This window comes from Crinia signifera, chromosome 9 (genome assembly GCF_055691185.1).
Source record: "Crinia signifera chromosome 9, ASM5569118v1, whole genome shotgun sequence".
NCBI classification, from domain to species: domain Eukaryota; kingdom Metazoa; phylum Chordata; class Amphibia; order Anura; family Myobatrachidae; genus Crinia; species Crinia signifera.
In genome coordinates, this window is record NC_139225.1 from 16,074,685 (window position 1) to 16,101,270 (window position 26,586).

The window sequence follows — 26,586 nt, forward strand, 5'->3', positions numbered from 1 at the left end:
ATCGGACCAAAATCGGCTAGTTTTGATGTCCCCTCAGATCCGATGCGCAGTCCCGTGCGCATCGGATCTGCGTCGGGTGGTCGGACCTGCTGCACGTCCGACCACCCGACTTGGGACCTAGTGGGGCGGCGCGGCGGTAGAGGGAGCAGGGGGGGCTGGGGACGCTGCGGGGGACACAGGCGGCATAGAGCCGGGCAGGGGGAGCCGGCGGGAGCTGTCAGTACGGAATAAAAAAAAAAAAGCCCATACAATGAATGGGCGGCCTGTGATTGGCTGAGCACTCTCTGAGCCAGTCAGCAATTGGCTGAGAGAGCGCTCAGCCAATCACAGGCTGCCCATTCATACATAGCAGCAGCGGGGACGGGCAGCGCAGTGGCGGCAATTATATTTTTAAAATACTTGTCAAATGACCGGCCGCTCTCTGATTGGCTGAGAGCTCTCCGGCCAATCAGAGAGCGGCCGGTCATTTGACAAATATTTTAAAAATCTAATAGCCGCCACTACGCGTCCCGTCCCCGCTGCTGCTATGTGTAAGTACACTGCCCGGCCAGGTCAGCAGCGCTCACCGCACCCGCCGCCCGCCCCCACCACCGCTGGCCGCTGCTGCCCGCTCCCACCACCGCCGCCGCTGCCCGCCCCCACTACTCCTCACCGCCCTGCAGCTCCCCAGGGTTTTTCTTTACATGGGATAAATCGCATGCGATTTATCCCATGTAAAAAATGGCACATCAAGTGCCAAATTGTATGTGAGCCTCCCGGGCGGCTCGCAGGTAAATTGGGTCCGACTTGTCCCTAGGACAAGTCGGCCTAATGTATGGGGGCCTTTAGATCCAAATGTAGATGAGCCCCAAAGCAGTTAGTAAGAGATAATATACTTGGTTAATGGCTGGGAAATGGCGCTGATGATTCAATGTAAATGTATCTATCTCATTTCTTTTTTCCCCAAAAATGTAACAGTGTAATGTGGGCTAGGAGAAATTAGGGAGATTGCTAGACTAATGAGGGAGAGAGGGAGATTGCTGCTATGTCAGGGAGTCTCCTGCAGAATGCAGGAGGGGAGGTAACTATGATGTAACAGTGTAATGTGGGCTAGGCGACATGAGGGAGATTGCTAGACTAATGAGGGAGAGAGAGAGATTGCTGCTATGTCAGGGAGTCTCCTGCAGAATGCAGGAGGGGAGGTAACTATGATTTAATGGTGTAATGTGGTCTTATTGACATGAGGGAGATTGCTAGACTAATGAGGGAGAGAGGGAGATTGCTGCTATGTCATGGAGTCTTCTGCAGAATGCAGGAGGGGAGGTAACTATGATGTAACATTGTAATGTGGGCTAGGCGACATGAGGGAGATTGCTAGACTAATGAGGGAGAGAGGGAGATTGCTGCTATGTCAGGGAGTCTCCTGCAGAATGCAGGAGGGGAGGTAACTATGATGTAACAGTTTAATGTGGTCTTATTGACATGAGGGAGATTGCTAGACTAATGAGGGAGAGAGGGAGATTGCTGCTATGTCAGGGAGCCTACTGCAGAATGCAGGAGGGGAGGCAACTATGTGTAATGTGGGCTAGGTGAGGGAGATTGCTAGACTAATGAGGGAAAGAGGGAGATTGATGCTATGTCAGGGAGTCTCCTGCAGAATGCAGGAGGGGAGGTAACTATGGTGGGCTAGGTGACATGAGGGAGATTGCTAGACTAATGAGGGAGAGAGGGAGACTGTTGCTTTGTCAGGGAGTCTCCTGCAGAATGCAGGAGGGTAGGAAACTATGTACTACAGCAGCCATTAAAAGTGGGCATCTCAAACCATGCACATTTGGCCGAATTGATGCACACAGGGGAAGGAGTTTGTAGCGGAATCTACATATAGTTGCGGCACAGCCTGGATCTGTCCATGATGTTGTTGCAGATCCCTCTCACAAATAGTTTACTGAATCCCCTCCTGTGACACCACGAGGACTGCATGTAACGTTAAATGACATCTTTAGAAATCGAATGATTTCTAAAGCGTTCGCAAATCTAGCGGGTGGCTGACATCCGGGGACATCAGCTGCCCGCCCCCGGCAGCCGCGTCTTGTTCAAATGACCATGGAACGCCCAGCGTTTCACGGCGCAACCCATGCCCACCGTCCCTCGCGTGCACTGCTCCATACTATACAAGTCGCCGCGTCTGTTCGCAAATGGAGCCTGCGCCTGCACAGTAGCAAAACATTGCGGATGTGCGGGGGAGCGTGAAGACCAGAATGACCTCCTATGAGTGTTCAACCTCTCACGCTGTTTGCACCTGATAAACAGAATAGGATATAGGCAGCTGAGATGAGTTCCCCGCCCGCGGTGTCTTACAAGACATGGACACATACAGTAAATACATATATTGATTCTCCGCTACCTGTTCAAACAGGGCACTTCAGCCTGGCAGTCCTCAGTCAGGGCGTTATCTGCAGGACAGGTGCACTTGAAACTTGCGCCAGCATAGACTGAGAGCAGTGTTAGGATGTACAATGCATATACCGGTGTTCCGGGAGTTTGTATGGTTACCTTGCGACAGGGTTAATGTAACGCATTGTATAGTATTAGTAACCCCTTCAGTGCTGTTTTTTTTTTTATGTAGCACTCCCCACTGGGCGAGTTTTTTTTTGCCGCCGGCAACCCAGTGGGATGTTACAAGGTCACGTTGCAGACTAGCACACAGTCTGGGGCGCGGCTGAGTAGCTGTTTGTTCCCCCTTCCCCTCCACCCATCTGTCTGTGCCCCCTTCCCCTACACCCATCTGTCTGTGCCCCCTTCCCCTACACCCATCTGCCTCCTTCCTCTCCACTTGTCTGTCTGTTCCCCCTTCCCCTACACCCATCTGTCTGTGCCCCCTTCCCCTCCACCCATCTGTCTGTGCCCCCTTCCCCTACACCCATCTGTCTGTGCCCCCTTCCCCTCCACCCATCTGTCTGTGCCCCCTTCCCCTACACCCATCTGTCTGTGCCCCCTTCCCCTACACCCATCTGTCTGTGCCCCCTTCCCCTACACCCATCTGTCTGTGCCCCCTTCCCCTACACCCATCTGTCTGTGCCCCCTTCCCCTACACCCATCTGCCTCCTTCCTCTCCACTTGTCTGTCTGTGCCCCCTTCTCCTTTACTTGTCCGTCTTTGCCCCCTTCCGTCTTTGCCCCCTCCGTCTGTGCCCCCTTCCCCTGTAAATATGTGCCCCCTTCCTTTCCACCCATTCATCTACACCCCCGTCCCCTCCACTCATCTGCCTGTGCCCCCTTCCACTCCACCTTTTCCCCTTCCCCTCCACCCGTCAGCCCCCTGCTCCTCACACCTGACCACCTTTCCCTCCACCCATCCACCTCCTTCCTCTCCCCCTGTGCCCCCTTTCCCTTCACATATTCGCCTGTGCCCCCTTTGTCTCCACCCATCCACCTCCTTCCTCTCCACCTGTGCCCCCTTTCCCTTCACATATTCGCCTGTGCCCCCTTTGTCTCCACCCATCCACCTTTGCCTCCTTAACCCCCATTCATCTATGCCCCCTTACCTCACATCCACCTATGCCCCCGAAACCTTGTCTTCCTTAACACTCTTTCTCTCTCATATCACTGACATTCTCTCTTCCTCTATCTCTCCCTGCAACTCTTTCTCTCCTCTTTCTCTGTACTATTCTCCCTGACACTCTCTCACTCCCATTTGCAGCCTTTTCTCTTGCACCTCCCTACCTCCTGAAACTCTTCCTCTGTCCCTCTGATGTCCTTTCTCTCTCATCCCTTTCTCCCTGAAACCCCTATCTTTCTTTATCTTCCCTCTTTTTCCATGAAACCCTCTTTCTCTCTAAGGGGCCCATTTATCAAACCATATTTGCGGCTAAATCCCCGAAAAAACACCAGTTTTCGGGGTTTAGCCGCAAATATTTAGTATCACCTAAATGTATCAAAGGGGATCCCTGCTGCGATCCCCCCTGCACCACCGCTGGCCGCATCCCTCATAGGTTTCTATGGGGGATGCGAAGCTGCCTGATGTATTAACATCGGGCAGCCCGGCTTCGCATCACTAGGCTATCGCCATTCTGGGATGGCGATAGCCCATTGTAGCCTATGGCTGCGGGATCGGACTGCCGAGCGGGGCAGTGCGGTAAGAGGGGTCGGCGGGGGTCAGCGCATTACCGCGCATGCGCAGACCCCCCGGCTTCCGGGTCAGGGCTTTGCAGGGACGAGCTCCTTTCGGAGCCCTGTCCCTGCGCCCTTATAATGATAGATCCAGGCGGTATTTCACAATACCGCAATGCGATGTCCGGCGATGTCACCTCGCCGGCATCGCTCTATGTTGATAAATGCGCCCCTAACTCCCATCTGTCTCCTATTCTCCTACGGGGCATTGTACTGACAAAGGATGGGGTAGGGGCAGAGGGGGGGCCCTTTTAAAATGTTGCTATGGGGCCTACAAAGTTCTAGTTACGCTTAGGGCCGGCTCTGTACATCATATTTAATAAAGTAGTGGTGATAGGGGGCACCAGCAAAAATCTTGCCTCCGGGCGCCTGGAACGAACTTACACCACTGGTAGTCTGTATTGTAGTGTTTTATTACACAGTATGACAGTATGGTGTAGTCTGTATTGAAGCGTTAGATTACACATTATTACAGTACGGTGTAGTCTGTATTGTAGCGTTAGATTACACATTATTACAGTACGGTGTAGTCTGTATTGTAGTGTTTTATTACACAGTATGGTGTAGTCTGTATTGTAGCGTTAGATTACACATTATTACACCACTGGTAGTCTGTATTGTAGTGTTTTATTACACAGTATGACAGTACGGTGTAGTCTGTATTGTAGCGTTAGATTACACATTATTACAGTACGGTGTAGTCTGTATTGTAGTGTTTTATTACACAGTATGGTGTAGTCTGTATTGTAGCGTTAGATTACACATTATTACACCACTGGTAGTCTGTATTGTAGTGTTTTATTACACAGTATGACAGTATGGTGAAGTCTGTATTGTAGTGTTTTATTACACAGTATGACAGTATGGTGTAGTCTGTATTGTAGTGTTTTATTACACAGTATTACACCACTGGTAGTCTGTATTGTAGTGTTTTATTACACAGTATGACAGTATGGTGAAGTCTGTATTGTAGTGTTTTATTACACAGTATGACAGTATGGTGTAGTCTGTATTGTAGTGTTTTATTACACAGTATTACACCACTGGTAGTCTGTATTGTAGTGTTTTATTACACAGTATGACAGTATGGTGTAGTCTGTATTGTAGCGTTAGATTATACATTATTACACCACTGGTAGTCTGTATTGTAGTGTTTTATTACACAGTATGACAGTATGGTGTAGTCTGTATTGTAGTGTTTTATTACACAGTATGACAGTATGGTGTAGTCTGTATTGTAGCGTTAGATTACACATTATTACAGTACGGTGTAGTCTGTATTTTAGCGTTAGATTACATAGTATTACAAAACAGCGTAGACTGTATTCTTGCATTGTATTACACAGAATCACAGTATGGTATAGTCTGTATTGTAGTGTTGTATTACACAGTATTACAGTACAGTGTAGTCTGTATCTCAGCATTGTATTACACAGTATTACAGTACTGTGTAGTCTGTATTGTAGCTTATTATTACACAGTATTACAGTACAGTGTAGTCTGTATCTCAGCGTTGTATTACACAGAATTACAGTACGGCGTAGTCTGTATTGTAGTGTTGTATTACACAATATGACAGTACGGCGTAGTCTGTATTGTAGTGTTTTATTACACAGAATTACAGTACGGCGTAGTATGTATTGTATTGTTGTATTACACAATATTACAGTACAGCGTAGTCTGTATTGCAGCATTGTATTACTCTGTATTGCAGTACAGTATAGTCTGTATTGCAACATGGTATTATACTGTATTACAGTACAGCGAAGTGTGTATTGTAGCATTGTATTACACTGTTTTACAGTATGGTGTAGACTGTATTGTAGCGTTAGATTATACATTATTACACCACTGGTAGTCTGTATTGTAGTGTTTTATTACACAGTATGACAGTATGGTGTAGTCTGTATTGTAGTGTTTTATTACACAGTATGACAGTATGGTGTAGTCTGTATTGTAGCGTTAGATTACACATTATTACAGTACGGTGTAGTCTGTATTTTAGCGTTAGATTACATAGTATTACAGTACAGCGTAGACTGTATTCTTGCATTGTATTACACAGAATTACAGTATGGTATAGTCTGTATTGTAGTGTTGTATTACACAGTATTACAGTACAGTGTAGTCTGTATCTCAGCATTGTATTACACAGTATTACAGTACTGTGTAGTCTGTATTGTAGCTTATTATTACACAGTATTACAGTACAGTGTAGTCTGAATCTCAGCGTTGTATTACACAGAATTACAGTACGGCGTAGTCTGTATTGTAGTGTTGTATTTCACAATATGACAGTACGGCGTAGTCTGTATTGTAGTGTTTTATTACACAGAATTACAGTACGGCGTAGTATGTATTGTATTGTTGTATTACACAATATTACAGTACGGCGTAGTCTGTATTGCAGCATTGTATTACTCTGTATTGCAGTACAGTATAGTCTGTATTGCAACATGGTATTACACTGTATTACAGTACAGCGAAGTGTGTATTGTAGCATTGTATTACACTGTTTTACAGTATGGTGTAGTCTGTATTGTAATGTTGTATTACACAGTATAACAGTGCAGTGTAGTCTGTATTATAGCATTGTATTACTCCGTATTACAGTATGATTTAGTTTGTATTGTAGCATTGTATTTCACAGTATAACAGTACAGTATAGTCGGTGTTGCAGCATTGTATTACACTTTATTGCAGTATGGTGTAGTCTGTATTGTTAGACAAAAAGGTTTATATAGAGTTTGGCGCACTACACCTGAAAAGATGTTATTGGGACACAAATCCAATTGATTTCAACAGGATTTATTAAAATACAATGGATGCATAAAAGAAAACATATACGAAAAAATAAGCAATACAAAATACAACACTGTTTGCAATGCTCCTATGGGGACGTTGATGCACTCTGGTCTCAGATGTAATTTTAACCGTCTGGAAATAAATGGGTATCTCACCATGTGGATGCACTGCGGTGGGCTATACTGAAGATGGAACCAGTCTGCGGCACCACCGCAGTGAGCTTGCGTCCAAAAAGTTTCCAGAGTCCCAGTAAAGTGCTTGTGCGTCTCCAGGAAAGTGCAAATGCAATAAAGTGTCAGGTGCCAAGGTGCTTCGGTCAGAAAGTGCAGTGGCTTGTGGTCATCAGCAACGCGTTTCGAGGACTTCAATAATGTCCTCTTTCTCAAGCTGGGTATATTTGTCATGTGCCCAGAAGCCGTTTTTATACCTGCTTCCTGGGCTCTAGTTAGCTCAAAAGCCAATCAGTATTCCGCGATTTTCGCGGGCAGGAAGTGCCGTGCGTTCCACACGGCACTTCCTGTTTGCGTTCCAAGTCGCGTCATGTCACTTCCGCTTCCGGTTTCGCGGTAATATGCGGCGATCTTTTAAGCTCTTCCTTTTTCTTTTTAGGCGCTCCTTGGACATAGAAAAACCTCTAGGGTAGCTTTATAAACACCAAAGGATTCCATATTGTGGCCAGAATTTCCTTATCCATGCCTCTGCAATTACGATATAGATTTTCGGCCATCTTTGTTGAGGGCAAATTTGCTGGCAAATCTTCTATAAGCCACATTCTTTGTTTAATTATAGGGTGGACTGGAATTCCTCTTACCGTCTATACCGTACTTTGTATTCCGGTAATGTCCATCCCTAAATACCGGGAATACCAGTCCCCCTAACTTGGTACAGAGGTACGGACAATCCATGGTTATATAAAAAAGAAAGAAAAAGATAAAAATGTAAACATTATTGATATATATAAAAAGTAGATAAAAGCAATAGATAAAAACAAATAATTCATGCAGGGTAAAATTTGGTAACTCATAAAACATGATAAAAACATTTAATCTTCTAAAAACCATTTAAGCTCAAAGTCTGCATTATGGCCGTTTGGAGCAAGGGTATTTAAAAGAAAAATCCACTTCATTTCGTTCTGGGCTAATTTTATTTCCAGGTCTCTATTTTTCCAATTATTGACAACTTGTTGTATGCCTAGAAATCTTTTTATTGCCCCTTCACATTTCTGATGTTTTTTTGTGAAGTGTTCCGATAGTGGATGAGTCATTAAGCCTTTTCGTACATTATATATGTGCTCAGCTGACCTGAGTTTGAGGTTTCTAGTTGTTTTTCCGATGTATATGAGATTACATTCACACTCTAAAAGGTATATGACGTTACGGGAATGGCAAGTAATAAATTGATTAATTTTATGCTTAATACCATTCACTTCAAAGGATGTAGTTTTTCTTTCATAGGGTTTTTTGCTAGTGGTTTTGCACATAAGGCATGATCCACACCTATGGAATCCTTTATTTCTCTCACTGCCCCCTTGTTTGTCTACTAGGGCACTCTTGACAAGAAGATTTTTTAGGGATGGTGCCCTTCTGTATATAAACCTAGGTTTCTGGGGCATTGCTGTCCCCAAAACTGGATCATCGAGAAGAATTCGCCAGTTTCTTCTGATGATGGTTTCAACTTGTCTATGGTGAGAACCGTATTGAGAAAAGAAAGCCCATTCGGTCATTTTGGAATTAGATTTCCCTTCAATTTTTTCTTTGGGTTTAAGTAGATCTCTTCTATTCATATTATCTACCTTAGTTTTGGATACTTCCAACAATTCTTTTGTGTATCCCTTTTGTAAAAATCTTTGGTCTATTTCAGAATATTGTTCCACCAAAACTTCTTGTTGGGTACAGTTTCTCTTCAAACGCATATATTGGCCCAAAGGGATATTGTCAAGCCACCTCTGGTGATGTTCACTATTCATTTGTATATATGAGTTTGAATCGGTGGCTTTTCTGTGGGTTTTGGTTTGTATTTTTCCCATTTGGACATATATATTCAAATCCAAAAACACCAATTCATTTTTACTAATGTTGAAGGTTAAATTAATATTAAAATCATTTGAATTTAATATCTCACAAAAATCATTTAAAATCTCGCCATCACCTCGCCAAATGAAAAAAATGTCATCTATGAACCGCCACCATGATACCAGGTTCGCCCCCGGTGCCAGTCTACCATCAACTGCACCAGCCTCCCAGAATGCCATGAAAAGATTGGCATAACTTGGGGCGAACCTGGTACCCATGGCGGTCCCTTTGATCTGCAAATAATAACTACCATTAAAATAAAAATAGTTGTTTTTTAAAATGAATAAAATTGATTCAATTAAAAAATCCTGAAGGTCTTTAGTATATTCACTTAAATTTAAAAAGTACTGTACCGCCTCTTGACCTTTATCACAATCTATGATGGTGTACAAGGTACTCACATCTGCACTAATTAAAAAACAATTTTCATCCCAAGTTACTGTTTCTAATTTTCGTAGTACATCTCCAGTATCTTTCAGGTAAGACCGGGTTTTTGCAACTAATGGTTGGAGATAGAAATCAACCAGGGCGGACAGATTTGATGTAATACTGCCTGTACCAGTAATTATGGGTCGCCCTGGAGGTTTAGTGAGATGTTTGTGTATTTTTGGGAGTACGTATATTGTAGGGGTGGAGGGGTTAGTTAGATTAATAAAATCAAACTCCTCCTTTGATAGGAGACCTTTTCCCAAAGCTTTTGTGCTTAGATCTTTTAGACCTTTTACCACTGTAGACGTTGGATCATTTCTCAACTTTTTGTATGTCATAGTGTCATTCAATTGCCTATTTATTTCAGCAATATAATCACTTTTATTTAAAACCACCACTCCACCCCCTTTATCAGCAGGTTTTATAACAATTTGATCATTCTTTTTTAATGTTTCTATTGCTTGCCATTCTTTTTTGCTGATATTTTTCTTCTTTGAGGTTTCTACCTTTCTTAGTTCTTTTGAAACTATCGAATTAAAACAGTCAATACTTCCGCCTTTTACATGTTTGGGGTAAAATTTGGACTTACGTCTTAAAGTAGTTGTATTTTCAGTTCTTTCTTCTTCCTCCACAATTTCATTATCATTTGTGCTCTCTTTTGATAGGAAGAATTTCTTTAGACTTACTTTTCTTACGAATTTTTGAAGGTCTACAAATAATTCGAACTGATTCGCTTTTGCTGTTGGTGCAAATTTGAGACCCTTTTTAAGGATTTTTGTTTCTTCCTCTGTAAGAACCGTATTACTGAGGTTGAAGATTTTTCCTGTCTCATTGACTGTATCGACTGGAACATGAGTAGATTCTATTGTTTGTTTTTTTCTTTTTAGTTTGGGACGGGGTTTCCCCCCTCTTTTACCTCTTTTGGTCTTTTTTGTGTTGGTATTGGAGACTATTCTCTCCTTGGGGGTTGGCGGTCCCTCCACAAAAAAGATCTATTAACGGGTCTGGAATTTTGTATTTGAGTTTCATTTCTTAAAACATCAAATCTATTTCTTACTGGTACAAAATCTCTCCTGTTTTCAGATGGGATATTTCTTTGAGGTGTTCTTATGGGATTGGTGGGTCGGTTCCACCTCTGAGGTGTGTGGGGTGGACCATTTCTAAAAAATCTATCGTTTGTGGTCCAAATTGGATCCCTTTCTGTTCTCTCCATTTTTCTATTTATGTTATTTCTGTATCTCCAATTATCTTGTTGAGTATTGTTCTCATAAGGGTGGTTTTTTTGAGGATTTCTCTTCCATTTTTTATTTCTGGGAATTTTTGGTATGGGAGTGGGGTTGGGCATGGGTTCATTGATGGTTTCCCCTTTATTTTTAGTTTGTTCTAAATCCCTTTGGAATTTCTTCTTTTTTCTAACCTGTAACTCTCTGGTATTTTTTTCTAATTTGGACAAAATTTCTTTTTCTCTTTTTAATACTTCTTCAGTATTTGCATGAGGTTCTAATATTCTTTTCAGACGATCTATCTCCTTATTGGTGTCAATAAGATCGATATGACGTTCTTTTATAATAAGTTCAGTGAGTGCTTTGGAGCAACTATGCATGATTTTGTCCCATTCACAAAGGAAATCCTCCCTAGTGGATTTGAAAGATGGTGTTTTTTCCAATTTCAAACCCTTTGGGACCAAATCATTGCTCATATATTGCTCCAAAGCCGTAACTTCCCACCAGAGACGATTCTCCTTTAGGAATAATTTTTCCAAATTTCTTAATATTGTGAAGGTATCACCTTCATTGGTGACAGTATTGCTACTGTCAGAGGTTGAAAAAATATCTCTCAAGTTACCTCTATTTTCTCTGAAAGAGAACATCTTTGCTGCTCCTTTAACCACAACTTGGTGTAAAACAAGTAGTATGTAGATAGAAAAGGTGTTGTGGTTGGTGGAGCGCAATAAATCAGGTATATAGTGCAGCCAACTCCAATATAATGTGGGGGTACACCACCCCCAAAGTTAGAATGCTAGACAAAAAGGTTTATATAGAGTTTGGCGCACTACACCTGAAAAGATGTTATTGGGACACAAATCCAATTGATTTCAACAGGATTTATTAAAATACAATGGATGCATAAAAGAAAACATATACGAAAAAATAAGCAATACAAAATACAACACTGTTTGCAATGCTCCTATGGGGACGTTGATGCACTCTGGTCTCAGATGTAATTTTAACCGTCTGGAAATAAATGGGTATCTCACCATGTGGATGCACTGCGGTGGGCTATACTGAAGATGGAACCAGTCTGCGGCACCACCGCAGTGAGCTTGCGTCCAAAAAGTTTCCAGAGTCCCAGTAAAGTGCTTGTGCGTCTCCAGGAAAGTGCAAATGCAATAAAGTGTCAGGTGCCAAGGTGCTTCGGTCAGAAAGTGCAGTGGCTTGTGGTCATCAGCAACGCGTTTCGAGGACTTCAATAATGTCCTCTTTCTCAAGCTGGGTATATTTGTCATGTGCCCAGAAGCCGTTTTTATACCTGCTTCCTGGGCTCTAGTTAGCTCAAAAGCCAATCAGTATTCCGCGATTTTCGCGGGCAGGAAGTGCCGTGCGTTCCACACGGCACTTCCTGTTTGCGTTCCAAGTCGCGTCATGTCACTTCCGCTTCCGGTTTCGCGGTAATATGCGGCGATCTTTTAAGCTCTTCCTTTTTCTTTTTAGGCGCTCCTTGGACATAGAAAAACCTCTAGGGTAGCTTTATAAACACCAAAGGATTCCATATTGTGGCCAGAATTTCCTTATCCATGCCTCTGCAATTACGATATAGATTTTCGGCCATCTTTGTTGAGGGCAAATTTGCTGGCAAATCTTCTATAAGCCACATTCTTTGTTTAATTATAGGGTGGACTGGAATTCCTCTTACCGTCTATACCGTACTTTGTATTCCGGTAATGTCCATCCCTAAATACCGGGAATACCAGTCCCCCTAACTTGGTACAGAGGTACGGACAATCCATGGTTATATAAAAAAGAAAGAAAAAGATAAAAATGTAAACATTATTGATATATATAAAAAGTAGATAAAAGCAATAGATAAAAACAAATAATTCATGCAGGGTAAAATTTGGTAACTCATAAAACATGATAAAAACATTTAATCTTCTAAAAACCATTTAAGCTCAAAGTCTGCATTATGGCCGTTTGGAGCAAGGGTATTTAAAAGAAAAATCCACTTCATTTCGTTCTGGGCTAATTTTATTTCCAGGTCTCTATTTTTCCAATTATTGACAACTTGTTGTATGCCTAGAAATCTTTTTATTGCCCCTTCACATTTCTGATGTTTTTTTGTGAAGTGTTCCGATAGTGGATGAGTCATTAAGCCTTTTCGTACATTATATATGTGCTCAGCTGACCTGAGTTTGAGGTTTCTAGTTGTTTTTCCGATGTATATGAGATTACATTCACACTCTAAAAGGTATATGACGTTACGGGAATGGCAAGTAATAAATTGATTAATTTTATGCTTAATACCATTCACTTCAAAGGATGTAGTTTTTCTTTCGTAGTCTGTATTGTAGCATTGTATTACACAGTATAATAGTAGGATGTAGTCTGTATTGTGGTATGGCGTAGTCTGTATTGCAGCATGAATTTATGTATAACACTTTATTACAGTACTGTATTGTAGTGTTGTATTACACAGTATTACATTGCAATGTAGTCTGTATTATAGAATTGTATTACTCCGTATTACAGTATGATTTAGTCTGTATTGTAGCATTGTATTACACAGTATAACAGTACGGTGAAGTCTGTATTGTAGTGTTGTACAACAGTATGGTGCTGTAGTCTGTATTGTAGCGTTGCATTACACAGTATTACAGTATGCTGTAGTCTGTATTGCAGTGTTGCATTACACTGTATTACATTATGGTATAGTCTGTATTGTAGCATTGCATTACACAGTATTACAACGCTACAATACAGTATAGTCGCAGTATTGTAGCATTGGATTACAGCATGGTGCAGTCTGTATTTAGCGATGTATTACACAGTATTACAGTACAGTATAGTCGGTGTTGCAGCGTTGTATTACACAGTATTACAGAGTGATGTAGTCTGTATTGTAGTGTTGTATTACGGTATGGTGTAGTCTGTATTGTAGTGTTATATTACACTGTATTACAGTATGTTGTAGTCTGTATTATAGCGTTGTAGTACACAGCAGTGGCGTAACTATGAATTGGGTGCCCCCCGCCGTTAATGAGGGGCGCCCCCCGCCGCACCCCCCACCCGCAGCCTTACCTGTCTTGCTGGTCCCGTCCCGGCTCCCTTGCTGGCTTCATTCTTCTGCTAGTGAGACGGACCAACACAAAATATCCGCCCCCATACAGCAGACAGTTTCAGAGAACTGTCTGCTATATGGGGCGGACATTTTATTGTGGTCCGTCTCATTAGCAGAAGAATGAAGCCAGCAAGGGAGCCGGGACGGGACCAGTGAAGTCAGGTAAGGCTGCGGGCGGCGGATTGGCTGGCGGCAGATGGGCGGACGGGAGGGGGCTAACTATAGCACCACAGCCCCCCGGCGCCCACACATGCACAGCGCCCCCCCCCCCCCCCCCGCGGCCTCGGGGGCTGCGGTGCTATAGTTACACCTCTGGTACACAGTATTACAGTACAGTACAGTAGGTAATGTAGCATTGTATTACAGCACGGTGTAGTCTGTATTTAGCGTTGTATTGCACAGTATTACAGTACAGTATAGTCGGTAATGTAGCATTGTATTACAGCGCAGTGTAGTCTGTATTTAGCATTGTATTACACAGTATTACAGTACAGTATAGTCGGTAATGTAGCATTGTATTACAGCACGGTGTAGTCTGTATTTAGCATTGTATTACACAGTATTACAGTACAGTATAGTCCACAGGTCTTCAACCTGTGGCCCTCCAGATGTTGTGGAACTACATGTCCCAGCATGCCCTGACAGTTTTGGCATGCTCTTATAGGAAAAAATGTGGCAATGCATGCTGGAACATGTAGTTTCACAACATCTGGAGGGCCACAGGTTGAAGACCCATGGTATAGTCGGTAATGTAGCATTGTATTACAGCACGGTGTAGTCTGTATTTAGCGTTGTATTGCACAGTATTACAGTACAGTATAGTCGGTAATGTAGCATTGTATTACAGCACGGTGTAGTCTGTATTTAGCATTGTATTACACAGTATTACAGTACAGTATAGTCGGTAATGTAGCATTGTATTACAGCACGGTGTAGTCTGTATTTAGCATTGTATTACACAGTATTACAGTACAGTATAGTCGGTAATGTAGCATTGTATTACAGCACGGTGTAGTCTGTATTTAGCATTGTATTACACAGTATTACAGTACAGTATAGTCGGTAATGTAGCATTGTATTACAGCACGGTGTAGTCTGTATTTAGCGTTGTATTGCACAGTATTACAGTACAGTATAGTCGGTAATGTAGCATTGTATTACAGCACGGTGTAGTCTGTATTTAGCGTTGTATTACACAGTATTACAGTACAGTATAGTCAGTAATGTAGCATTGTATTACAGCACGGTGTAGTCTGTATTTAGCGTTGTATTGCACAGTATTACAGTACAGTATAGTCGGTTTTTCTGCGTTTTATTACACTTTATTACAGTACAGGTGTTCTGTTCTCTTACAGTACGGCTTGGTGTTTGATGCTGGCTCCTCCCACACCTCACTCTATGTCTACCAGTGGCCGGCACACAAGGAGAACGACACCGGGATTGTCACCCAGATCTATACGTGTGAGGTTCAAGGTGCGTCTATTGCACTAATATTTTGCTTTTCTGATGTAAATGCCACAAATATATAAATGTCAAACTGTGAGGATATTGCTTCAGACTTGCTCACTCTCCCACCTACTGCGCCTGGGGGGGGGGGGGGGAATGCCGACACATGAAAAGGTCATGCGTTTGATTAGGATTTTTAGTTGTCAATTTTTATCTTGTGGCACAGGGACCTCCAGTCAGTGCACGGCGGTCCCTGGCATCGCTCGCCATGCTTCTGTCTCTGTGCCATGCTCAATCCTAGTCCACAAAAAAAAAGTTCAAATCTTGAAAAAAAAATCATGTTGACCATCGTCATATGTTATCCACCTAAATGGGGCGCCTGAAAATCTGGGGCCAGCTGCGCTGACATCACTGGCCTCCCCGGAAGATTTCCAGGCTACGACTTTACGCCTGGGGGAATCGCCAGCGCTGATCCCATGGCGCCCAGGAATTAACATAAACCATAACAGTAAAGCCGGCAACGCAGACTCCTTAATTGTGTAATGGTTTATGCTTATTCCTGACACAACGCTTGTGTCGATCTTCCAACGATGTCGACTGTACCCATGTTAACCTATTTCAGGTGTCAACATAAACCCTGTCGACCTTAATTGAGACGACCCTTTGACCTATACCCAATAAAACAGAGACAGAGAAGATAACACACCGTAGGGATAATAAAGTGAAGCCGGTCTATAATCCAATGATTTAACCCTGTCTGTGCTGGATCTAGGGAAACAGACATCTCTATACCACCCAGAAAGTGCAGCCGTCCCTGCGATGTCGCTCATGACAAATAAAGAACTGATTTTGGGTTACTCGGCCCCCGGCACATTTGCTCCGGGGACCGATATTCTCCTACACATGTGCAGGGCTATGTGAATCTTCGCTGCTTAGCGAGCTTATTCGAATTAGGCCCTTTATTTTTACACCATACTGGCGTTATTTGTCTTAGTAAAAGGTTTCATGCATCTGTCTCTTGGGGCCCCGCAGGAATTAGGGCCTAGAGGGCATTGTGAACCAGGACGGGCGCGGCTGATTACTTTAGCCGTAGGTGACGTCTTCTTTTCTGTTGGCGGATTAACCGCTAGCGACAGGCCGGATAAGACAACTTGACGAGCTTGTAAAAAGTACCTGGGAAAATGAGTTGCGACATATTTTATCACATCTCCGAAGGTCACCTGTCACCATAAGAATGTAGCAGTGGGCAGGTAACGGTGACACAGGTGGAGCAGATTGTTGGAGCAGGTGGAGCAGATGGTTGGAGCAGGTCTAGCAAGTCTCTTGCAATAACACAATGTGATTGGCAGTTAGCTGCTGCGCTCTCACCGGGTGTGGGATAACGTTATATACTGTATAGTCCATATGGGACTGGCAGCAGAAAACTGGGCAGAATACTCATAGCCGACAGGGCTGGGGCGACATCAGACTCTGGGGGCTGTGTACAAAGTCTTGGAGAGAGATAAAGTACCGACCAATAAGCTCCTGTCGTGTTACAGGCTGTGTTTGAAAAATGCCAGTTAGAAGCTGGTTTGCTGCTACTTTATCACTCTCACTCTATCACTCTTCAAGGCTTGTTTTGTGAATGAACTGAAGAAACCACAATACACAGTGTTGGCACAAGGGTTGGTGGCACCAGGTTCTGGCAGGATAGACCCTGTGGGAAGGGACGTGACATCACAGGGAGTCCCCTGCTGACATCCCTATGGGGTGTGGCTCACAGACCCGATTATTTATATAGCGCTGCAAGGGTTCCGCGGCTCCCAATTACAGAGTATAGAAGTTTCAGGAGTCTATGTACTATTTTTTGGAGAGAGATAAAGTGAGAGGAGATGCCAGCCCATGACATGGCAGTTAGGAGCTGGTTGGCTGGTACTTTTTCTCTTTCTATCTCCCCCTGTATCACTTTCCTAGGCTTAGTACATAGACCCCTCAGTATACAGTATTACATGGCCCAGCACATAAGGGGTTCTCGCTGCTCCTGTGCTCTGTACTTGACTTTGCCAATTTAGGCTGTTGATCAATAACGTATAAAGGTCTGGGAAAGATAAATATTGACAGGGCTGTCAGAGATTGGAACACGTCCATAGGGCCTCCTGTACCTTCCCGGTATGAGCTCAGCGTGCAGGGAACACAGCAGGGGAGATTCCCCCATGTCTGATCCAGGGGATCTCCTGCTGTAATGATCTCCCCATATCTGATCCAGGGGATCCTCTGCTGTACGTGACCCGCCATGTCTGATCCAGGGGATCTCCTGCTGTAATGATCCCCCCCCCCTCCCATATCTGATCCAGCAGATCCTCTACTGCACTGGTCCCGCCATGTCTGATCCAGGGGATCCTCTGCTGTAATGCTCCACTATGTCTGATCCAGGGGATCCTCTGCTGTACCGGTCCCGCCATGTCTGATCCAGGGGATCCTTTGCTGTAATGCCCCCTATGTCTGGTCCAGAAGATCCTCTGCTGTAATGCTCCCCTATGTCTGATCCAGGGGATCCTCCGCGGTACTGGTCCCCCATGTCTGATCCAGGAGATCCTCTGTTGTAATGCTCCTCTATGTCTGATCCAGGAGATCCTCTGCTGTACCGGTCCCTCCATGTCTGATCCAGGAGATCATCTGCTGTACTGGTCCCCTATGTCTGATCCAGGAGATCCTCTGCTGTACTGCCCCCCCCCCCCCCCCCCCATGTCTGATCCAAGAGATCCTCTGCTGTAATGTTCCCCTATATCTGATCCAGGAGATCCACTACTGTAATGCTCCCACCCATGTCTGATCCAAGAGATCCTCTGCTGTAATGTTCCCCTATATCTGATCCAGGAGATCCACTACTGTAATGCTCCCACCCATGTCTGATCCAAGAGTTCCTCTGTTCTAATGCTCCTCTATGTCTGATCCAGGAGATCATCTGCTGTACTGGTCCCCTATGTCTGATCCAGGAGATCCTCTGCTGTACAGCCCCCCCCCCCCCCCTGTCTGATCCAGGAGATGGTCTACTGCAGGGGTCTTCAACCTTTAAGACAGTGTGGGCCACATTAAAAAATTCAATGAAGCCCGAGGGCCACTAAGCTCTACTGTGGAATTTAGCACAGCCCTTCATAGATAGGCATCACAGCCCCCATAAAGCACAGCCCTTTATAGATAGACAGCCGCATAGATAGTTTGCACAGCTGCCCATACACATACACACACCCTCCCCAGTAGTCAGCACCAGGGCTGTTTCCAGTGCGAACAGAAAAAAATGTGGGCCCCACTACAATACATAATTTAATATTGATGAAATTGCGTGCCCCGTAACAAGGGGTGTGGCCTAATTATAAGGAGGGTGAACTAGCAGGAATACAATTACCTGACACCTCACTTTTGCAACCTGAATGACCAGACATTGGTTACCGCAAGAATGGTTGTTGTCCTTCCACGCTTAAGTTGGTTGGCTGAAGGCCGCACAGTGACATATAAACATGAAGGCCCATTACACCATGATGCCCATTACACATTATGCCACACACCGTGATGCCCATTGCGCCACACAGCGTAATGTCCATTACATATTATGCCACACACTGCAATTCCCATTACACATAATGCCACACTATAATGCACATTACACATTATGCCACACACAATGATGCCCATTACACATTATGACACACACCGTGATACCCATTACACATTAATGCACACAACATAATGCCCATTACACATTAATCCACACAACATGATGCCCATTGCACATTATGCCTCACACCATGATGCCCATTGCACTATAATGCCCCCAATGCTCCTGCTTATACATATGATGCCCCCAGCAGTGCTTCTAAATGCCACTAGTAGTGTCCATAATAAAATACCACCAGTAGTGTCCCTCACAAAATGCCCCAGTACTGTCCCCTCATAGTCAGCACAGCATTGCCCAGCCTGCCAGCCCTCCCATAGTCAGCACCACACAGCCAGATAGCCCCCCCTCATAGTCAGCACCACATTGCAGCTGCCAGCCCCCTCCCCATAGTCAGCACCACATTGCACTGCCAGCCCGCCCCCTCCCCCCATAGACAGCACCGCATTGCAGACAGCCCCCCTCCCCTTGAGAACCTTAATGTGCTGCACTGTACGGCAGATGCAGGAGAGCTCCATCAGAGGGCTGGCTGTGGCTGTCACTCCCGCTTAACAAAGTGAAAATAGAGAGGCGGGCCAGGTACACGGCGTCCGTAAATATACAATGCGCATGTGCGCGCACAGTCCCCTTCAGCCACTGCACATCTAACTTCCGCCGTGTCCCACAGCAAAGTGGACTAATGCGGAAGGATTTTTTTTTTACAGGGTTGGCAAGAGGGGGCGGGCCACTCACTACAAGTCAGTGGGCCACTCGTGGCCCGCGGGCCATGGGTTGAAGACCCCTGGTCTACTGTAATGCTCCCCCCCATGTCTGATCCAGGAGATCCTCTGTTGTAATGATCCTCTATGTCTGATCCAGGAGATCCTCTGCTGTAATGCTCCCCTATGTCTGATCCAGGAGATCCTCTGTTGTAATGATCCTCTATGTCTGATCCAAGAGATCCTTTGCTGTAATGCTCCCCTATGTCTGATCCAGGAGATCTACTGAGCCCCCCTCCACCTAAATGCGGGTACTCAGCCTCTATACACACCACACTGGAGCAGACAGTGATAGTGTTGGGTTGTTACTACAAGGCTACGGGACAGATATATTAATTATAGAATTTTAGGCCTGATAATTATATATATATATATATATATATATATATATATATATATATATATATATATATATATATATATATATATATATATACTGTATATTATATAATCAGGCTATTTACCCTGAAATTACAAATCTGCAATAGTGCACAGCAGCAGCCAATCAGAAATGGGCTTTCATCGTCTAAATTCATCTAAATCATTTAAGCTGACAGTTGATTGGTTGCTCCTTGTTCTTGCCCATAATGCTCTCTGCTGATATGGGACCCTGCCGTGCCATGTGAAGGTAGGTGTATTATACACCTATAGTATCGTGTCCAGGGGTCATTCATACTAGCTATTAGGAGGTCCCATTCCTCTGGGACCCTGCGTAATATAGCCGGGACCTTATGAGGGCATTAGCCACAGATGAATGCGTATTATACACCATTTAGTACATACTGATAGTGTTATCCTGCCGGCAGGTTTGGGCCTGTCCTCCTACGCTGATGACCCAGCTCAGGCCGGGGAGATCCTGAAGCCCTGCATGGACGAGGTGCTGGCCATTATCCCTACGGACCAGCACAAGGAGACCACCACCTCGCTGGGGGCGACTGCCGGAATGAGGCTTCTGAAGTGAGTCTGTGTCCCCAACAGTACTGTAACTGTATAAATATGGGCAGTAGCGGTTATCAGCCCGTCACGGTGACGTAACAACATAACGGTAATGTTAGCGCCCAAGGCTGTGGTCAACACCTAGTGGCCGCCAGGGTGCACAACACTTGAATTCCCCCTATAGAGGTGAGGAGCAGCGCTAGCCGTTTATTATATAGTATGCAGAGGACGTCTCATATCTGGACCAGGGGTGAATGAAGAGGGTATAGTTCCCTAGAGAGATCTAAGCGCCATCTATGATCCTGCTCCACTAAGTTACTACTAGAGGAGGGGGTGGGGCCTTCAAGCACGGAGCCCATAAGGGATTTCCCCTGTATAGCGGTGGGCCAGTCCGCCCCTGCTTAGCAATATAACGTGGCTCTAGGTTTGCTCTGATTCTGCTCCTGGGTGTACTGTGTGACCCAATCAGAGCCCACGAGACTCAGGGAGGACATTAACCTCCCGAGTACAGACGGCCGGGAGCTCTCATACTCTTTGGTTGCTGCTGATGTAACAAAGCCTCGCTTCATCAGAAGAACCCAAGCAGATCACTTCCCAGTCTGTCATGATAACATGTAAAACAGGCGCTACGCTTGTTTTCATGACAACTAATTGTAGAGTAATTAAATATTGTTACAGCAGTATTTCCGCAACATTTGTTTTGCTATTGGCCCAAGGTCAGTTATTTTGTTTTGGGCTGCCATCAGAATAAGCAGGGTCCAGGACTGACAAAATAGGCACCCCCCCCCCCCCCCCCCCTCCTCCCTCCTGGAACTCCCAGCATGCCTGGCGAGACCTCAGGTGTCCTCAGTATGGTCATACATAACATAACCCTCCCCGGATCATCCACTTGTTGCCAGACCATGCAGGCAGGTCCAGGGACTACAGAGTGGTGTGCCCATTGGAGGCAGGATCCAGGGGACTTGCCCAATGTCCTTTTATCTGTACTCAGGGCTATTTTTCAGCAGGCTGAGGCTCCAGCAGGAACTGAGGCCCTTATTCTAGTTCACTCTTTCTGACAAAATATTTCTTAGATGGACAAAACCATTTGCACTGCAGGTGAGGCAGGTGTAAAACCCCACCCAAATCTAATTCTCTCTGCACAAGTAACACCTGCCTCACCTGCAGTGCACATGGTTTTGTCCATCTAAGAAATATTTTGTCAGAAAGAGTGAACTAGAATAAGGGCCTCAGTTCCTGCTGGAGCCTGCTGAAAAATAGCCCTGTCTGTACTCTTTTAAATGGGAGCTAATCAGGGAGATTATGAAGCTCCTGTTGGTTCTTACCTGGGTGATCTCACTAAAGTCACCACTAACCCCGCAACCTTGCACTCGCTCCCTGCTGCACTGCAGGGGGGCAGATGTAACAGGTGCAGAGAGCGTTAGATTTAAGTGGTGGATATCCAAACTGAAATCTATATTGCAGTGTATAGATAAAGCAGTCAGACATGTGTGGGCTACATGCAAAAGCAACCAGAATTTACCCTACACATAAACTATATAGATGTCTGCCTGCATGGCAAAATGGTTTGTTCCAAATACAAAGTTACTTGCATTTGTTTTGCAGAACCATGCTGCACTGCAGATGGGGCAGATGTAATATGTGCAGAGAGAGTTGGGTTTGGGTTTATTTTGTTTCTGTGCAGGGTAAATACTGGCTGTTTTATTCTTAGACTGCAAATTAGTTTCAACACACCTCACCCAAATTGAACTCTCTCTGCACCTGTTACATCTGCCCCACCTGCAGTGCAGCATGATTTTACCCATTTTGAGAACAAAATTAGTCTGGTTGATTAAAGTCTGAATTAGGCCCATTGTTTGGCTTACCCTTGTTAGCTGCATATATATATATATATAATATAACACATATTTATACACAGACTGCTAGATGGGTTGTGTTTTCTCTGCTCTTCTGGACTGACAGCCAGACTCTAACTATGCTCTCAGCTTGCAGAACCAGACCAAATCCCAGCGCATATTTGAAGAAGTCTCGAAAACTCTCAGCAAGTATCCAGTGAACTTCCGCGGAGCCCGAATACTGGATGGAAAGGAGGAGGGCTCCTTAGGCTGGATCACCGTGAACTATCTCCTGGGAACCCTCATACAGGTCAGTGGTCAAGTTGTCACCTTTCACCTCTCCCCCCCCCAATCCATGATCTGAGCGTCTTTTCCTTGTGCCCCAGTATACATACATACAGAGCTGGATACATCCCAAGCAAGCCCTGACGTTTGGTGCCATGGACCTTGGAGGTGCCTCCACCCAAATGACATTCCAGCCTCAAGGGGTCATTGAAGACAAAAGCACGGAGATGTTTTACAGACTGTACGGCTATGACTACACCATATACACCAACAGCTACCTCTGCTATGGCCAAGACCAGGCAATGAAGCAACTGCTTGCACACCTCATAGAGGTACGGAATATAGAGGTCCCACAATCCAAGGACATCCCCGGGGCGGGGGGAAGATCCATCAGGCCAATTTCAGAAGTTGTCCCTTTAAACCAGCTTCTATCACTTATCTACAGTCTATAAAAAACAACAACGAGATGATTTGGTTGCTAGCGGCAACTTTGACACACGGGTTCTTTAGACGTCTCAGTACATCCTGCCCTCTAATTATGTCTGACATTCATCTACCATCCACTGGGGCGTGGTGGGAGAATAAAATAGTGTGCCTGTCGCATGAGAGGGTATGCAGAGCACTTTAAACTGTGTCCATGTCGACTGTGTTGACATTCAGGTAAAAAAAACAGGGGAAAAACCCCATGTCGACCTTTTCACTGTCGACCTAGACATTGTCGAACTAATGGAACAAGATATGGAAGTGACTGCGCTAATAATGGTATGCTACTCACATCGATAATCAAAGTATTTAATATGCAATTTAACCATACAATATAAAAAATGGTTTTAAAACGGATATGAGTATATCTTTAAAACATGTGGGGAGGGGGAAAAAAAAGGGTATCAAGGGGTGACTTTTTGACTGGTTTGATAGTTCATACGGTACCGTATTGTTATGCCAGTTGGTTAAGTGGTAGTCCTTTTTTTCGTTTAAAGTACCTCACTGAAGTTTGGTGGGAATGGTGGCTCCAATTGCCCCGTTGGCTGTCCAAATGGAGAGTGCAAGGTTTTTCTGCAAATTCTGTAGCCCAATAGGTGGTATGAGGTATCTTTGGATATTTTGGAATCAGTGTCACAGTAATGGTTTTGAATCCAACAAGCCAAAAAAGTCCAAAAATATGTTTGGAGGTTTTAGACGGTATTGTGGCAGAAGTGAAATGGTGGGTCCAGTCAGTCAGCCCCAGGTGATTCAAACCAGTCAAAAAGTCACCCCTTGATACCCTTTTTTTCCCCCTCCCCACATGTTTTAAAGATATACTCATATCCGTTTTAAAACCATTTTTTATATTGTATGGTTAAATTGCATATTAAATACTTTGATTATCGATGTGAGTAGCATACCATTTTTAGCGCAGTCACTTCCATATCTTGTTCTGTTTGTCTCTATTGGGGAGTGACACCCCCATATTTTGTACTGCTGCTTGACCACACAGCTCTATCTGTTGCGCCTCCACCTAGATAACCCAGTTATCTTTTTTTCTCAATTGTCGAACTAATGACCTGTCGAACTAATGACCTTTCAGCCAAGAGCCATGTCGACATTTTCCAATGTCGACCTATACCCATGTCGACATTTTCCCATGTCGACCTAATGACTGTCGACCATCATGTTGTAGACCAAATGATCCCAACCTATGTGTAGGCCCCATTAGACTGAGCGTCTGTAGACACAACTACCTGCTGATTATACTGGACGGACCTCTTCACGGAACGGTATGCGTACACCTGGACCTTGCATCATATGCGCTGGGTTGGTGCACATAGGATATAATGCATCGTTATTCAGGGATAGGTAGACCCCCTTCGCTGTCGGCGCTGTTATCCCTCAATTCGCTCTCTATCTGTTGTAAGTTAAATAATTTCTGTTCTTTTTAGACGCAAAGTTCAGCGACTGTCAGCCACCCTTGCTACCCGCGAGGCTACACCGCCAACGTCTCCCTGGCCTCTGTCTACAACAGTCCCTGTGTGAGATCAGCCCCCAGCAACTTGGGACCCAATGTCACTGTGGTGGGAACCGGGGACCCTCCCGAGTGCCAGGCTACCGTCAAGCAGATCTTCAACTTCTCAGCCTGCACCAGCAATTCCTGCTCCTTTAACGGGGTGTACCAGCCGCCTGTGCACGGGGAGTTCTATGTAAGTGGGGACTGGCGTAGTGCCCACTGGCGTAGTGCCTTCCTGGGTGTAGGGTGGAATTTAGAATGTCTTGCTCCAGTGTACAAGGTGGGCACAGTACAAAGTACGCCACGATGGGCAAGTGCTCTATGAAACCATAAAGTGGATTTATGAGCTGGGTACGTTCGGTCTGATTCATGTCTGTCAGCAAAGCAAAAACAGCAAGTAACTGTGTCTGGAACTCACCATGTAACTCTCTCTGCAACTTGTTACATCTGACACCAGCAGTGCAGCATGACGTTAACCAGGTGCACATGTTACATCTGCCCCCAGCAGTGCAGCATGATGTTACCTAGGTCATACTTGCCTACTTTTGAAATATAGTTTCAGGGAGATTATAGTTCGTAATAGAATTTTGCACAGCGCCCCATTGAGGGGGCGTGTCATACTCCACCCAAAGGGGTGTGTCTAGTTCCCTATATGGAGAGATTGTGAAAAGAGATAGTGAACGTGGCACCTAGAAGCGTGGCTGTGTACTGCTGCATCTGAGAGGAATCTTTTACAATGACTTATATCCAAATGTAGATGAGCCCCAAAGTTAGTAAGAGACACTATACTTGGTAAAGTGCTGGGAAATGGGGCTGATGAGTCAATGTAAATGTATCTATCTCTCATTCCTTTTTCCCCAAATATGTAACATGAGGGAGATTGCTAGACTAATGAGGGAGAGAGGGAGATTGCTGCTATGTCAGGGAGTCTCCTGCAGAATGCAGGAGGGGAGGTAACTATGGTGTAACTGTGTAATGTGGGCTAGGTGACATGAGGGAGATTGCTAGACTAATGAGGGAGAGAGGGAGATTGCTGCTATGTCAGGGAGTCTCCTGCAGAATGCAGGAGGGGAGGTAACTATGGTGTAACTGTGTAATGTGGGCTAGGTGACATGAGGGAGATTGCTAGACTAATGAGGGAGAGAGGGAGATTGCTGCTATGTCAGGGAGTCTCCTGCAGAATGCAGGAGGGGAGGTAACTATGATGTAACAGTGTAATATGGGCTAGGTGCCCAGTTACATCTGCCCTCTGCAGTGCAGCATGGTGTTACCTAGGTGCACATGTTACATATGCCCCCCCTGCAGTGCAGCATTGTGTTACCCTGGTGCCCAGTTACATCTGCCCTCTGCAGTACAGCATGGTGTTACCCGGGTGCACATGTCATGAATCAGGCCCTTTGTACGACTAGAGATTTCAGGTTCCAGTCAATGGATAGTTAGGGTCTAGTTAGATGGTCAATCGTTTGACATGCATTATATCGACATGGTCAAAAGGTTGAAAGGAAAAAGGTTGACAGAAATGATCGACCCAAGTTTGTTTCAAATTTTTCCCAACTCTTGCTTTATTTATCTCCTATGTAAAGGGCCAGATGTAGCAAGCTTAAAAAAAGTGATAAAATGGAGAGTGACAAACAACCAGTCAATCAGCTCCTAAATGAAATTATTCAAACCCAGTGTGTAACTTGGCAGTTAGGAGCAGATTCTCCATTTTATCACTTTTTGAAGCTTGATACGTCTGCCCTTAGACTGGGTATAGGAACACTGACCGCAGCGTGGCGAGTGTAGCCACGTTGTCACCAGTTGTGGTCACAGACTGTGAAGTGGACACATTTTGGCTTATACCATTTCTATGTCGACCCAATAACACCCCGCTCACGTCTCCCCGCTCGTGTCTCCCCGCT

At 44.7% G+C, this 26,586-nt stretch overlaps 1 protein-coding gene across 1 annotated transcript in view; it reads left to right on the plus strand.

Annotated features, from left to right (window-relative positions):
* LOC146037184 (ectonucleoside triphosphate diphosphohydrolase 8-like) overlaps window positions 1–26,586 on the plus strand; it is a 37,123-nt gene that overhangs the window by 5,104 nt on the left and 5,433 nt on the right. Inside the window, exons 3-7 of the mRNA XM_083161161.1 lie at window positions 15,145–15,262; window positions 20,452–20,602; window positions 22,567–22,726; window positions 22,803–23,033; window positions 24,621–24,878. Of these exons, the coding sequence (XP_083017287.1) occupies window positions 15,145–15,262; window positions 20,452–20,602; window positions 22,567–22,726; window positions 22,803–23,033; window positions 24,621–24,878 (918 nt within the window). The remainder of the gene's footprint in view (window positions 1–15,144; window positions 15,263–20,451; window positions 20,603–22,566; window positions 22,727–22,802; window positions 23,034–24,620; window positions 24,879–26,586) is intronic.